Source organism: Cryptomeria japonica, chromosome 5 (assembly GCF_030272615.1).
Source record: "Cryptomeria japonica chromosome 5, Sugi_1.0, whole genome shotgun sequence".
Lineage (NCBI taxonomy): Eukaryota > Viridiplantae > Streptophyta > Pinopsida > Cupressales > Cupressaceae > Cryptomeria > Cryptomeria japonica.
The window spans coordinates 201738135-201755702 of NC_081409.1; the positions used below are offsets into that span (position 1 = coordinate 201738135).

A 17568-nucleotide genomic window follows, 5' to 3' on the forward strand; every position below is an offset into this window, starting at 1 on the left:
AATGAACATGTTTTATTCAATTATTAATTGCGAGGAATTTTTTTTGATATTGTGTAAATGATTTGATCCTTGATTTGTTTCTATCAAATAATTGATAATAAATTTCAATTTTTTGATATTTTGTAAATATTTATTTTTTGATATTTTGTAAATATTTATTTTTTGAATTCTCTGAGTTAACTTTACATGATTGAATTATTCCTTAATATATGTGCACTTAGGAGAGAGGGATTAGTAGTAGTTAGGGCTAACTTCATCAACATGTAGCCCTCACATGAAATATCGTAAGAACTCCCGTTTTTTTAAAAATGTAAAATGGACACTTAACTATCTACAACTAAGGTTTGAAGGTATTTTTTGTTATGATATTTTATTTATTTGTGGTAAGAGTAGATATTATGAGCACAATTGCTATAACGACTATTGGATCCCGTTCAACTACTGGTCCCTCTTCCTAGACTTATTATTTAAGATTTCACACTTTCTTATTTCAGATTATTCACATTATGGATATTTTAGCTAAGAAGAATATAAATTATTAATTGTTGAATTCAATTTGACTCTACATGATTGAATTATTCCTTAAATGTTTAAATGGTTATTAAATAAAATTATTTAGACCAATGAAAACAAAATATCTTCTTTTCTTTAATTTTTTTTAATTTTATATATAATATAGATGCATGTTTTTTATTTTACTTGCTAATATTCTTTTGGCTCTTATAGCTGGTTTTTCAAAAGCACACTCCATGAAAGATATGAGTATTTAATTTCACCTTAACTTCATCCTATTGATTTTTAGCTTGTTTTGTATCACACCATTTTCATTGTTATTTTTGGGAAAGTTCCCCTTTTCTAGATGCCACTCCTCCTTGTTAAGCTTTGTTGTTTGCTGTGTTGTCTGCCATGCATAGTCTTTTCCCTTGACTATCGGCGTTTCATTTTTTGATTATCGAAGCAGCATGATCTCATTTTCCGGAGCATCATTATATCTCTTATTTTGTGATGCCACTCCTCGCCATTGCATGCATAATCTATTTGCCTCATAATCATAGTTTTATTTTGCTATTTAAACTACTTATTGGAATCATATTTCATTCAGAAAGCTAAGTCACGATGAATAGTTTCTTGGCCATTAGTGCCCCTCACTCCTAGAGGAGAAGAGCGTGACCATGAGCCTAAAAAAATACAGATAGCTAGCCTAAAAAAAAAAAATACAGAGAGCGAGCCTCAAGAACATACAGACAGCCATCCTAAAAAAAATACAGATAGCGAGCCTAAAGAACAAAGCTAGTGTCTAAGAAAACATATTTTTATTTTTCTTCTCTCTCTCTCTCTCTATACATCTTCCCACACCCTCTCTATTTCTTAATGTATTATGTAAGTCAGGATGAATAGTTTCTTGGCCATTAGTGCCCCTCACTCCTAGAGGAGAAGAGCTTGACCATGAGCACAAAAAGTTACAGATAGGGAGCCTAAAAAAAATATAGATAGCGAGCCTCAAAAAAATAGAGCTAGCCAACCTAAAAAAAATATAGATAGCGAACCTAAAGAACAAAGCTAGTGTCTAAGAAAACATATTTTTATTTTTATTTTATTTTTTATAAAATTGTATAATTTTGAAAATCTAAAAAACTATAATATGCTTTTATTCTAAATTATTAAGAAAATAAAAAATAAGCTTCTTTATTTTAATTTATAACTTATCTCTAAATTGATATCTCTCCATTGATTTTAAATAGATATTTAAAATCAATGAATTCTTATTGGCTCTTGTAAATTAGATGGAGGTAAATATGATTTTAACTATTATAATAAAATGTAAGGTCACTTAGTCAATTGTATGTTATTAATTTTCTAACAATTTTTGTTAGTAAATCACAATGTGATGCCTAGTATTTTGTATGGATTTTTAAAATATAAGTATGGCTCATCTAAAGTACATTGAGAGAAATATATTTTTTAAATATTATAATAAAATATAAAGTTGTAATGCTAGTTTTATGTTATTTATATTATTTATTGACTAATAATATTTCTTAGTATATCACAATTTCATAACTCCTATTTTGCATATATTTTTAAAATATATAAGAATGGTAGTGAGCTCTAAATAGGATGTGGATAAATCTGTATTTTCCAATGTTATAATGAAATATAAGGTCTATATGCAAATTGTATATTATTTATTAACTAACAATATATGGTGATAAGTCACAATGTCATGATTCTTAGTTTACATTAATTTTTAAAATATAAGTATGCTAGGTCCATTAACAATATTTATTACTAATCACAATGCCATGACTACTATTTTGCACAATTTTATTAAAATATAAGCATTCAAGATAGGTTGTATATTATTAAATCAAAATGTCATTAGTTCTATTTTACATAGATTATTCAAAATATAAGCATGGAAGTTGTACTCATGTAAATTGGATGGAGTAAACCTATGTTTTTAAATATTATAATAAAGTACAAGATTGATATGCTAGCTGTATATTATTTATTTAATAGCAATATTTGTTAGGAAATCACAATGCAATGATAGTTATTTTATATAGACTTTTTGAGAATATAAGTAAGTTATCTTTGTTAGCATAAATTGGGTGGGGTAAATCTATATTTTTAAATGTTATAATCAAATATAAGATCACTCCGCTAGTTGTATATTATTTTTACTAACAATATTTGCTGCTAAATCAATATCTCATGGCTTCTATTTTGCATTGCTTTTTTGACCTCCCAAATAGGAGGCATTGAGGGATCATCCATTTATACAATATAAGATTGTTATATTAGTTATTCACTGACAATATTTGTTGGTATATCCCAATGCCATGATTTTTATTTTGCATACGTTTTTTAAAATGTAAATATATTAATTCTAGTCATATAAATTGGATGATACAAATCTATATTTTTAAATATATAATAAAATATAAGATAGTTATGACCGTTATTTATTATTAACTGATTAACAATGTTTGTTGATAATCATAATGCTATAACCACTACATAAATTTTTAGAATATAACTATGCTAGTTTTATTCTATAAAGTGGATGGAGTAAATTTGTATATTTAAAAATATTATAATATATTACAAAATGGCTAAACAAATTGTATATTATTATTAACTTATTAACAATAAAATTTATTTTTGCAATCGTTTGAATAAGTTACAATGTTTTAGCAATAACGGTTACCCTAACGTGCTATAAATATCTGGTCCTTTGAGAAACTTCTGAAACAAATTTGAGAAACATATATAAGACGCTTCAATCTGCCATTTTCTTCAAGGCCGATCTAACAAGAGAGGTCACGCGTGAAGCTAGAAGAAGTTTTTCCTTTTGATTTGGCGAAATTGTTACGAAATGTCTGATATCCACAGAGACTTCGTGAATTATAACGAAATGACCCGCAGAGACTTCGGGAATTATTACGAAATGAACCGCAGCGACTTGGCTAATAGTTATGCCAAAATCGTCGACCCTCGTTACAAAATGCCTGATAGTTTCATTTCTTGGAATGAAACTACATTTTTTCCACCTGTAGATTGGAATGAAACTGCGGATGCTCATGTCTTTAACGCCGACCTTGCCGGTAAGTATTTATTTATTTAGGGTTTCATTTTCATTTCGATTTTGCATCAAGAAATTTTTGCCGGACTCTGTTTCGCTGCAGGAGTGGATAAAGTGGCGGTTAAATTAGGAGTGGTAGACGGTCGGATTCTGGAAATAAGAGGAGAACGCAGCATAGAAGGGGGCAAGAATTATCTCCGTTGTGAACGGTTCAAAGGAAGGTTCCTGAGGCGTTTCACACTACCTGAGAATGCGAAGGTGGATGAGGTTAAAGCTGGCATGGAAAATGGAGTACTCACTGTCACAGTGCCCAAGCAGCCTGATACTCAGTTCAAAGCCATTGAAATCTGCTAAATACATTGTCATTGAAATATGCTAAATATAGTCTCTGTTTGTCATCGATTTCTTGAGTGTTATCAAAAATGTTCTGTTAGGGTTTATCGATAAACAATCTTAGCCCGAAGAGACTAAGTGAAAAACATTATATTTGAAAATCAGTTGAAAATATGTTTTTGTTTGATTTCTAATAAGTGAATAAGTTTATAGTTTTAAGTAAATAATTGAGGATCTTTTTTACTATTGTTTTAATTAGTTTAATAATAAATCTTTGTAAGGAAAAACATTGTCAAAATCAAAAACTTGTAAAAAGATTACTCCATTTAAAGTCCATCAAATGAAACTGACCAAATATTTTGAACTGCAAGGAATATGCATCACTATCTTCATATTTTGTTGGATTCTGTGAAATTTCTATCACCTTAAACAATGTTTGAAAGGACAGCTTTAAGAAATTTTACTTAAACAGAAGAATAATTCAAAGCACGGTGAATAAGCATTCTTCATTTAGATATATTTTGTGGAAAATTGGATACAGAGTTATTATTATTTTCCTTCTCACTTTTTCTCTGTTAAATGTATTCGCACAGGAATCGACAGACATAAATTCTCAAGGGAAATGTTGTATTCGCACGCATAAAAGGAGGATAGGATGATCATCTTTTCTTTTTAAATTGGAAATCTTGCAGAGTTTATGTGAGAACGCACCGGCTATGGGGCCCTTTAAACAGCACCCCATAGCCTATACGGAGGGGCAGGGGTGCCTAGAAATAAGGAAATTTAGTAGGGGCTATGGGGTGCTGTTTAAAGGGCCCCATAGCGAGTGCCAGGTGAGAAGCAGTTTGAAACTGATGCAACAGTTCGCTCTGGGATTGGGATAGAGGTTGTTGGAAATAATCCCAACTACGCCACAAAATCTATCATGTCTATATCCTCCATAATCATCGATATCTGCTCTTAATCCTCGGCATTAAATGAAAGCACTCAAGGAGGATCTTATTCACATTAATTCTAAACTCTACCCGCTATTCTATCTGCAGGTTTCGCATGCTTTATAGCTAGGGTAGTTTGGCAGATAATATTTTAATCCGTCCTCCCTCTCCTTGGTAAGTGATGAATTTGCTATATATTTTATGGTTTTAATTTTGTATGCACTCTAAGTGATGAATTTGCTATATATTTTATGGTTTTCATTTTGTATGCACTCTCTTTTGAGAGTCCATCTCTTCGAGCTATAAGTTGTGAGTTTATAATGCTTTATAGAGGAATGGTCCTAGCTTATCTGGTTGTGGATCGCAACTTAAGGTGTGGGTATGTTCTTATGGTCTTTTGGGATTCCACGATAATTAATATAAAAATCATATCTGAAGTTTATTAGAACAGTTACTTAGAAGGTTGATGTAAATATTCAGATTGTTTTATATATTTCTGTCTCTTTTAATTCCTTGAGAGGTATAGACTTTACAGAGTAATAATGATAATGCATGAAGTAATTCAGTTGGAATTTATAAGCGTGTTTGTCCTATACATGACATAAAAAAAGCGGCGTTCGAAACATTAATTTATGTACAACAGGTGTAAGCTGTTGAAGTGTGGAAGAGATTCAGTTCAAGACATTTCCAGCTTTGATTCATTTAGGTTGTTGATCAGAAATCATATTAGTTTTTCTATTAGGATTCACTTGTCAATATTATTTCAAATAAATCAACTCTGCAATTCAAAGCTTAGAGAAAAGAAAAAAAGATTCTTTTAAATTCTACAATGTAGGGAGGTTTTCACCATCATATGCTTCCTTTCTTTTTAGTTTTTGGGGTCAAAAACCATCCTAGTGCGGTTGTCAGAAAAAAAACTCATCATTTATTTTTATTTTAATATTTTTTGTGACTAAAATGTTTGATACCCTTTCTAAAGTTCTCTAAAGGTTTCCTAGATGATTTACAATACTGTCTTTCCTTATTTTGATCATTGGTGGAAGTGGGATAAATAATTTGCAATTTCTCTTGAGAGTCAAGATCATGTAACCTTAGTGGTGGAAAACCAAGTCCCTTTGTCCTCTATTTCTTTGTTACTAACTTCGGTGATGCCTTTCTTTTATAGTCCAAGAGGACCTTTCCCATCATACCCACCTTTTGCAAAAAATTGACGCCTTTTTCATAATTTTCAATTAGTATTGTGATGTGGTCTTGATCAAGCTATTCATTTGGTTCTTTGTAAAACATCTTGTAAATATCTTCTTCCATTTCACCCCATCTTTCGAAAGTAGTGGGATCCTATTTTATGATGATTGTTGATGGCTGCTTTAAAGTATGTTATCTACCATAAATCTTGGGAGAGTCCATTAGTTGCCTTAAATACATGTATGGGTCTGGATCACCTTTACCTATGACTTATGTTCTATTGTGTGGGAACTTGATACATTGATGGTATGTTGAAGGCACTACATTCATTGCAAGTATTCAAGGTTGTCCCAAAAGTATATTGTATGTGAGATCAACATCAAGGATTTGGCATACCACATCCTTTGTTAGTAGCCCAATTTGGAGAGGTGGAATGATTTTCCCTTTTGAGGGGCGTTCATCATCATATGTTTTCTAGAATCTATAGCATTTTCAAATTATCCCTGTGTTATGACAACTTTCAAAGTGGAAAAATGAGACCTACTCCTCCATCTACCAAGACTTATTTTATCTAGTGTTTATGGAGGAAAGATTCAATGTGAAGTAGTGCACTGTGTGATTGTTGTTGAGATGTGTCATATTATTTGGTGAATGTAAGGCAATGAGAGGTAGAATGGTGTCCCACAATGGCTTGAAACTAGTCCACATTTAGATTGGCAAGGACAAATGTCTCTTGTAAGATTTTTCCAAAATGGCTTTGTGTAAACATCATATACGGAAGAGGTCAAGGATCAAAATAATGACACTGCATTCTGGGGCTATGCCTTTTATGATTTTATTAGACACATTTTTTTCCAATTTAATGATAGGGTTGATAGTACAATCATAGGACACATTAGTGTAATTGGCATTATTGTTTGTTTTAGGGGATTTTCCTTTATCATATTTTGCAAATGGTGTTAGACATTGTGAAACAAACACACATATTTGTATTTGTCACTGACATTAAAAGGAGATATGTAGAGATGACATTGCCTATAGATAATAGAATAAGAATTCCTCATAGATTTCATAGTCACCAAACTAATAAATATTCTTTTCTTTTATCACTAGTTGTTTCAAATTGTATTCTAGACTACATATTATTTGGTGTTGAAATCTCTTAAGATTTTCTTATTTTTAGTCTCATATTTCAGGAGGATGAGTTATGTTGATACAAGTACTTGTAGTTTCAAAATAAAAGAAGGGAGAACTCATCTTGCAATATTGTGAAGGGCATTCAATAACAGTACTTGACGAAGTGCTATGAATACATGTATATGATCATTTTGTGGTGAACATTATAGAGTTTTGAATAGAATTGTAATTCAAATAAAAGAAGTATATTGTAAGTTATTTGATGAGTATTTCTAAGTTTGTAAACATCATTTCAGAAGATTATTGATAGTTCTTTTATTGAAGTTTGTTTAGAAGATAATACCACTATGATTTGTAAATCTAATCAAAACATCTCAACAGAAATAGTAATCAGTTTTAATGTTTCAATATATAATTCTAATAGTGCTAACTAAAATTTTTCAAAGTTGGAATGATATATTTGTAGCATTCTTTTTGTTAACGCCTTAAGAATGCTAAGTTGGTTCTCAGTTTGTTAGTCTTCCCATCTCGGGTTTCCACATAGTCCCTTGTGCATTGGTTACTTTGTGTGATCTATCTCTTAGATTTCAGTTTGGTGCTTTTATTTTAGAATTAAGGTTATAATATTTGAATAAGTTCTTCGAAAGATTTAACTGGATAAGAGTTCATGTTTTATTTACTACTAATTCACCCCCCTTTGAATAGAAAATGTGTGTTCTACAATTACTATTAGAGATAGTGCTTGTTTAGAGACTTAATTAGTCTAAGCAGATTATGTTAATAGAACACATCACTAACCTAGAAGTTTCATTATCAAATAGGGTACCTTTATTTGATGGCACAAATTATGGATTTTGGAGCATTATAATGGAAATCTATATTTCTTCCTTAGAAGTTGATGTTTGGATGGTAGTAGAAAATGGTTATACTATGCCTAAATTTCCTTTAACTAAACCTATAGATAAAAAGGTGTAGCATCCTAAATTATATTTCCTTATAATTTTGACCTCATATGGGCCCTCCCCTTGGTATTTGTGTGCTGAGGCCTGAACAAAGTATTTTTTACCCTGCACTTCATCTCCCCTTATATTCTAGTGCCTGATTGGTCAAGACCAGGAATCCTGACCCCATTTTGGCTCATGTCAAAAAACTAAGTTGTTTTTAGATAGGCAAGTATAAAAGGAGGACTACCCCTCTCATTTGGATATACAATTGGAATTCAACAAAATATTGATCAATCAATTTAAGCAATCGAGCATCCAATTTAAAGTGTGTGAACACAAGCAGTCTTCTTTCAAGCATTGAAGTAGAGATAACGTCAAGATTCAAGCATTAGAGTTGACTTTCATGTTATTTGTTATTGAAGACATCATGAAACCCTAATTACATGTGAAGACAAACAAAACTTCACAAGGAGGTATAGAGTTTGTATTTCAATCATTATTCAGCATCTCCCTCCAAAAGAGAACATTTCCATTACTACAATTCCATCATATTTCGTTCTAATTCATGGTTAATTTAAAAACTAGGGTTTAACCTAAGGTAAACCTCTATTCCCAACCTATTTCCCTTTTCTATTTTTCAATTCCAACCCATTTACGCTAATTTCAATATTTTTATAAGTGAACTTGAAAAAGAGTTCAATACAATTCAAACCTAGTAAATCCAATAGAATTCTTAGTCCTTAACCTTGTTGATTTGTGGCTAGATCCATTGGGTTTACTTTCCTCTCTTAATATAATGGTACCTTAAGTCCAAAAATTAGTGGTTTTCATATATCAGATTCAAACTTACATTTGCAAGAAAAATTTATAGGTTAAATTCACAAAAACCCTAAAATTTCATCCTAAAATTGAGCTTGTGCATTGTCTCATTTGGATTTATTATTTCAAAATTGATGATTCAATTTAAAATTCAAAATTTCGTTGCTAGATCTTATTTTTAAATTGAATTACATAAATTTAGTGGCTGAATTTACAAAAACCCTAATTTTAAATTGTAAAATTTATCATGTGGATTACATAATATTTCAAAGTAACTATGAGATCTAATTTTTATGAAAGTTATTCTATGATCTAGATGCATTTATCTTTCAAATTCATAATTCAATTTTCTTAATTAATTATTCCATCGATCATTTTCAAAAAAAATTGTATTGCTTAATCATAATTTGCAAATTCAAATTCAAATTTCCCTCCTTTGTGCATTAGTTTTACTACCATTAGTCCTACCTATAATATTTATCTGAGAAGAAGTTGTTAAATTAAGGCTTCCCAAGATTTAATTACCAAATCTATGGAGCCTAATTTGGATAATTTATTTCATGAGAATGTGAGGAGCCTAATTTGGATAATTTATTTCATGAGAATGTGAGTGGTGTTAGACAGTTCAAATAACAGAAGGAAAACTAAGAGGGGGTAGGTGAATTAGTTTTCACCAGATTGTCGAAATATTAAAAAATTAAAACTTGAATTCCCGAACACATAAGATCAATATCGGAATACATAAACCAATTACCAAAATAGTAGATATACCAATTAAGCACAACCAACAATTAGAGAATAGTTACCATCCACATGACACCAAGATTTGTACATGGAAAACCCGGTAAAGGGAAAAAATATGGTGGGAAGCCTATCGATAGTCAGATAATACTTTTGCAGTAAGTATGTGATTACAAATTGAGGGGCCTGCACTTGCAAGAAGGCCAACAGCCTAGATCACACTACTCATTACAAAAAGGAGGTTGGCCTAGATCACACTACTCATTACAAAAAGGAGTCTCACTGACTACATAGAAATCCAAACTACAATCCGGAAGAAAGAATGAACTATTAAGCTCAATACCGGAGGTCTTAAAGCTCTTGCATAAACTCAACTCGATCACCTATGATCCACCAAATCCTCTGCATGAATGATTATTTCATTATTCACTTGCATTACCTTATCCTCTACTTGATCTACAAAGAGATCATACACATATATATACAAACCCTCGACCTTGAACAATTAAACCCTCGACCTTGAACAATTAGGTCGGCCACCAGACAATAAAACCGATTACATAATTATAAAACATGGCGACCTGAGACCAAACAAATATCATCCAACCCATAAGTCATCCTGTAAGCACATAGAGAAGTCCTAAAAACACGTTACATTAAGCCGATCCATAACTTAGATAGTATCAGACCCAATTTAGGTCCACACACGCTAAAGCAATGATCCCAATCAGTTAAGGATCGAACACAATCACCATCAACATCCTGGATCCCTACCAGAATAGTGGTTCTTGTAAAAAAAGAGATAAATTTTACTTGAGAATTGGTTCTTAAACTGGAAAGGCTTCAACATTATCATATAAATAAAAAATAATAAGGGGCAGATCATCTTGGAGAGAGCATTATCTCAAGGTAGGAAATTGAAGCAGTTGACCTAAAGGTGCAATGAAGAAATTTGAGATTGTGAACACTTGCTTAGACCCATTTAAACTAGCTATCTTCTACCATCCATCTATATTCTACTCTAAGAAAGAATCTATCTCAATAGTCATCTAAATTCTGCTTAAGTATGAGATAGGCAGATACATTGACTCAAAACCATTAAGTATGATATAGGGAGATGAGTTTGACACAAGCCTTCTGGGTTATCAAATTTTTACATACAGTCGTGGATCCACTGCTGCCTACCCAGCTTATTGTCCATCCACCACACTGATATCCCAGATTGTTTGCATGATTGCCCGCTACTAGTATCTTCTAGGCATTTTGTTTAAAGGTAAGAATGGTTTCTCACCCCTGTTTCCATTCTTCAAGAGAACCAGTGACTTGCAAACTGCCTCTCTGGCTATTTCGAGAGGCTATTTCTCTGTGAGCCTGAACCAAAACAAAAATTTACTAAAAATCAAAATGAAATCCACTTGCTTCTTGTCAACATTGTAATACAATGTCCTCAAAGTGAAAAATACATGCAATGCAAGTGGATTTCATTTTACTCACAAGATTTCCAACCATGCCCAACAATGATCTGTCTGTTTTGGGATGTTCAAACAAGCCAACAATGAACTTGACTGTGAGAATCCTCCTAACTGCATCATCTATTCTGCTTATAGAAATCTTGCCTGAATTGACTAATTCTTTAAGGTTACTGATGTAATTTTCGCAATTTGAAATGATAAATCCCTGTACTCAAAATGATCAAGCCAATTATCAGTTCAAGATTTCTTGCGTATTGTCTAGGCAGGTATTTCATGATTTTCTTGTAATAGAAAAGACACGTTTCTTAAATGGCCCTGCTCCGTGTATTAATCAGAAAAAAAAATCGGTAAGCTTTGGAAATCAAATGGAAGTAGTGGTCTGATTAGAGTTCTTCCTCTGTAATAAAATTATTATTACAGAAAATAAATAAAATGAATCACTCTATTTTTCATATTTACTTACTTTGAATCCGAGTTCATTTTCAAAATCCTAGTTAGAAGGTGTTGGTTTGCATGCAATTTTTCTCCATTCCAGCTAGAGTAAGAAGCCCTGATAGTTGAAACACCCTTTGCCAAGGAGTACAGGTATGGATGCATGTGAATCTGGAAAAGATCGTAGTAGGTTGCCAGAGTATTGTGTTCATTGAATCCTCCCTCTGTTCCACCATCTCCAACCAAATGCTTGGCACAAGCTACAACATTCAGTCTGAAATTGAACATTTGGACAGAAGAAAATCATGAGTAGGAAAAACATTCCCAAGAGTTTTCAGAATAAATGAAAAATGGTAACAAAGCTAGCATACCATCCCCCCACATATGGATAGCCATCAGGATGTTCTTCGAGAGGAGAGACCTGTAGCCCTTCAATGATTTTTGCCATTTTTAGAACTACTTTATTATCTTCACTGTAACATTCATAACACCTTCCCCATTGTGGATCACAACGAACCTATTCAATTATTGTGATTGCAGTATAAGAAAACCAGAAAATACTATAAACTCAAAGACATTGACTACAGAGGTCAATTTTGCCTTCAGTTATACATTAAACTTCAAAGTTCTAAATACCATACATCCAAAGACTCTTGACTATAATCTTGTTCAATTATTGTGATTGCAGTATAAAAAAATCAGACAATACTATAAATTCAAAGACTTTGACTGCAGAGGTCAATTTTGCCTTCAGTTATACATTAAACTTCAAAGTCCTAAATATCATACATCCAAAGACTCTTGACTACAGAAGGCAATTTTGCTTTCAATTATAAATTAAAGTTATAATAAGGCATAAGGAAATCTTAGTAAAATATAATGATATTCCTATAACAATATACCTACAAAATACAATATTGACATGCACCAATCAATTTTAAAGGAAAATTAGATAACTAATACATTCAAGCTAGCAATAACTACTAGACCTTCTGGTACTCGATCACAATAGACATCCAACATATTTTATCAAACCAGATAAATCATAGATTGTGATGCAAACTAACTCCTATGATTTAGAATGCATGATCAAACCGATCCCCCAGATTTAGGAGGTTTAGAATAGTTAGTAATGGCACAAAATGGTGGGAGCAACATTCATAGACCCAATGGAGAGATTTATTGAGGCCATCAACAAACAAGGAACTAGAGTCAAGGTTGACGTTCCTGCTTTGAAGATGAGGTCATGCAACTCTATGGTGGGAGAATCTTCAAAACACTAGGAGTCAATGAAAGGTGAAAATTAAGTTGTGGCCAAAGATATTGAAGCATTTAAAGACTAGATTCATGCGTTCAGATTATGAGCAGAAGCTTTTTAGAGAATTTCAGAACTTCAAACAAGAGGAGTCCTCCATATCTGCCTACATTGAAGAATCTATGAAGCTGAACTAATTTGCAAGAAGACAATGTGCATACTATGGCCAGGTATATTAATAGACTTAGATTCCAGCTACAAAATGAGTTATCCTTACTCAAGGTGAATTCTGTAGATGAAGTTATCAATTAACTTTAAGAACATAAGAGAAATTGAATAGAGTAAGCAAAGCAGCCAGCAAAAGAGGTGGTAATTCAAATAGAGGAAGGAACAAGGATGATTGAGGTTGAGAGTAAGTACAGTTATGGTATAAAGGACAATGTCTAAAAGAATTTGTATTGTTAACAACATCACACTAAGCTAAGACAAGAAGACCATCTCACGAAATATGAAAAAGAAAGCATGCCTAAATGGCAGAACACAGAGGAGGAGAAGGAACCACTGGGAGATTTTTATTCCTTTAACTTTATTTATGTTTCAAATGATTTATGTACAAGTGATGTGAAAAATAATGATGATTTTCAGTAGAGGAGAACTCCTAAGCCTTCAAGGAGCTGCTAAAAGAAGAAGATAAACTGGCAAAGGAGGAGGATCTCTATTCCAACAAGTGGATGGAAGCAAAAGAAAAAAAAAAAGTGAAGATTTAAGAAAAAATTTAAGTTGGTGGAAGAGAACACCATGGCTTGATTCTTCGAGTCAAAAAGGATGGTCAAAAGGATGATTCTCATGCAAATAAGCTTAAACCAAGAGGTTCAAAATTTTAAAAGAAGGGGAGAATGATGCAAACTAATTTTTGTGTTTTAAGAGGCATGATCAAACCTATCCCCTAGATTTAGGAGACTAGTCTAATAGTATTTGCTATGTTTAGAATAGTTAGTAACGGCACAAAATAGTGGGAGACAATTGTTGCATGATTACTAAAGATCAAGAGTTAGTATTCTATTAGGACTCAGTGTCTTTGTGAGGAAAGGAAGAGATATTAAATTGGAGATGTGTAATGGGAGAGATAGAATAGGTAGGAGAGTTAGATCCTGAGTTTTGTAAATATTTTGTAGTCATTGGGAACATATCGGTTGTGCTACTAATTCTCTGCAAAGACTCTATTAGTAGTACAAAACTCAGGATCTAACTCATTGCAAAGACTCTATTAGAAAACTGCAGAAATCATTTATGTTTTATATCTATCCATACAGGCCTAAAAAGACAATGGACATCACTTTCCTTGTTGCACCAAGGCCTATGTTATGTGGAAAAATGGTTGCTCCATAAACATTATAATGGCCATGAACAGAATCAGTTCCAAAAATCATAGGAATCCAAAGACGGGAGCTCAGAGCCCCATCCTCGAAACTATCTACCATATCAGCCCACATTTCAGGAGATGCCTCAATTCTAGGGATACTTCCTCTGCCATTCAAAACACTACCTGCATTTATAATATATAATATGCAAAATACGTGAGATCCAAATTACTATTTACATTAACAGAAACATTATAAATAACGTGTATTAACATGGGAAAATATCAATACTTCCAAAATCATGATGACCCATCTGGATTTTAACCGTAATGCAATACATCCATAAAAATCTGCGGTATACAAAGAACCCTTGAGATTCAAATTTCTACATCAATGAATAATGATGTCATAAAAAAAATTTGATACGAACATGGTACCATAGCAGTCATTCAAAACTATCATGACTCTCCTTAGTCACAACACACACAAAATCCATGAGGTAACAACACAATAGTATAACATTCTTTCAAAATTGGTATGAGCCACTTTTGCCCAATACAAGACATCCTTTAAAAAATGATGTATAAACAAAGCTCCATTCAAACATATCATGATCCAGCTCTCTCCAAAAATCCATAAAAAATTCAAATACCCAATGACCAAATACAGAATAGAAAAATTAATCTTTTGACCCCAATTTTAGCATTTAAACCACTCGCGAGCTCAAAATTAATACAATCCTTATGTTCGATCGATCTCAATAGTGTAACACATGCAAAATTCATTGCAAAAGAAATGCCACTCCAATTTTATGAAATGCGACAACCATCTTACTTTGTATGATAAGTAAATGGCATATTCAAACAGAAAAAACCCAATACAAATGCAGTGCAATTTTCATTGCAAGCATTTCACAAGCTACAAACCTTAAAAATTAATGCCTCAAAGGATTTAATTTACCATAACATACCCAATTCATCTAACTGAAAATGCATGCAGTATACAAGTACCAAAGACGTACCTTCAAATGCACAAATGATAGAACCATCTTTTTTTCCGAAAAACATTCAGCTAAAAAAACACAATATAACTGCAGAATAACATCCAGTTCACACTTATCCCAAGCTAGAAGCCTTTAAACCCTAAATAGAAAAAGTAATTCACCATAATGTCTACCCTTCACATTAAGGTAAGGTTTCATGGAGAGGGATTCCTAAAAGAATTCAGCTGGTGTTGTCGAGACTTTTTAGTAATATTTTAAATCTGGTGGTCCCATGAATTTATAGTAAATTTTTAAAATCTGGTGGTTCCATGAATTTATAGTAATATTTTAAATCTGGTGGTTCCATGAATTTATAGTAATATTTTAAATCTGGTGGTCCCATGAATTTAGTAGTGCAGTTCAGCTTAAAAATTTAAGGGCAGTTCAGTATACCTTCTATGTCTATCTTGAAAACCTCTTGAATATCTAATTATATTGGTGGACACAAGGATCTCACCCAAGAATCGGCTATAGGAATTTATTATTATTATTTTTGTAGTGATATTGAAATAATGAGCACTATGGAAGGGAAAAAAGTTTTAGTTTAAAAAGAAATGCCTTCATATGATATCATGGTATTGACTATATTTTTCAAATATGAGCACAATAGGATTAAACAAGTGCCACCTAGTGGCGAGTACTTGCCTTATAATATTGATATAATAGAATAATTATGAATATAAATTTTATATATTAATATAAAAATATAAGAAAATTAGCATTAATGACAAATAAACTTGCGACGCAAAAAGGCAATAGATGAGGCGGAAGTAACTCACATTGAAACACAGAATGAATAAATAAACTTGCGATGGAGCAAGTAGATGAGGCGGAAGTAACTTGTGATTTTATTTTATTAATAGCAGAGCAGAAGGTCAAGGGCTCACGAAATTCAACAACACGAACAAGATCACCCCTGCCGATAACATCACAAACCCGAAAACTAAAAACCCGCTCTGCAAGGAGATTAACTGGAAAATATCAATCACTGAGAGACGGAAGGAAAATCAATCAAAGAAAAACCTTTAGATAAGACGGACACAACAAAATACAGAATGGATAGGGAGCAGGCGAGAAATTAGGGTAAAAAATTGGCATCAAACTCTGCGTGCCAAACTGAGGCCTACAAAAAAGATGGGGTCTGCAAACTTGGCGATTGTGAATCTGACATCTGCAAACCTTGGGGCCTATGAGCACTAAGTCTGGTTGTCTGTGAGTTGTTCGAGGCAACTATGGTGACGTAGACACCTCAGCATCTTTGTGGAGGGGTTAATTCTCCTCCACCCGGTTTGAAACTCCTCTCCACTGCTATTTTTTCCGTTCTTTTCTTTCATTTTTTTTGTAAATTTAATACTGCACTTCATTTAATTCGCAACTTCCCCCACCTACCTGGTCGCTCATGCGGCTTAACCTTTGGCTTCCTATGGAGTCAGAATCGGATGACAGTGCCATTAACAACACTAAATCCGCAGATCAATCTAAATCTCCGCAAAAGAAATCTTTCGCCGAAACCGTCTCCCCGCCTGCAAATGGAGTCAACCCTAACGCACGATTTTCTAAGGCTCCTAGCAAAGAAAGATCCGGTGAGGAAGGTAAGTGCCCTAGCACTATCTCGGGTTCCTTCTGCATTTCACCCAATTTGGAAATGTTGAATGAAATTGCCTCGGAAAAGACTAGGTTAAGTAATACGGCCATTTTCTTTGCATGTGTTGATGTCAAGAAATGCCCACCTAGGAAATTTTTAGATGACTAGTTTCATAACCTTTGGAATTTAAAATTAGGGCTTAAAATATCATTTTGCAGACAAATTCAAAAGGGTATCTACCTTATTTTCTTTAAATCTCACGAGGCTCAAAGGGAGGCACTAAAGCGTCAATATTGGATAGTTGGAAATACTTCCTTCCGTGCCCTAGCTTGGTCTCTAGAGGCGGTTTGTGATGAGGTTCTCGCACTATCCTCCCCTAGGTGGGTCATCCTCAAGGATGCTCCCCCCTTCCTTTGGCGTTTTCTTCCATAGTTAATGGAACCTTTTGGAAAAACAATCTGTATTGATGAAACGACTTGCCTTGTCCCCAACCTGGATGCCAGAATGCTTGTATCGATTAAGCCAAGGATTGATATCCCACCATCTTTATCCCTAAATGTCAATGAAGAAACCTTTGTCTGCCCTATTGAAATGCTTGGAGGATTAAATGCATGCTTTCTCTGCAAAAAAGAAGGGCATCTTCAGAAAAATTACCCAATCATTAATCGCAGAAATCATAAGCCCAATAGCAACTCAACTGATGCCTCCATGAACCCTAGAACCAAGATTTCTCAACACTCA

The 17568-nt window shown here is 33.0% G+C and overlaps 1 protein-coding gene and 1 pseudogene across 1 annotated transcript; one reads left to right on the forward strand and one right to left on the reverse strand.

The window, feature by feature from the left end:
- Positions 1-3379: 3379 nt before the first annotated feature.
- Positions 3380-3940, forward strand: LOC131043079 (18.1 kDa class I heat shock protein-like). Its single transcript, XM_057976425.2, has 2 exons — positions 3380-3608; positions 3690-3940. Exons 1-2 carry the CDS (start codon positions 3380-3382, stop codon positions 3938-3940), a joined length of 480 nt encoding a protein of 159 aa, XP_057832408.1.
- A 6338-nt stretch (positions 3941-10278) lies between these two features.
- Positions 10279-12032, reverse strand: LOC131043080 (uncharacterized; annotated as a pseudogene).
- Between the last annotated feature and the right edge of the window lie 5536 nt (positions 12033-17568).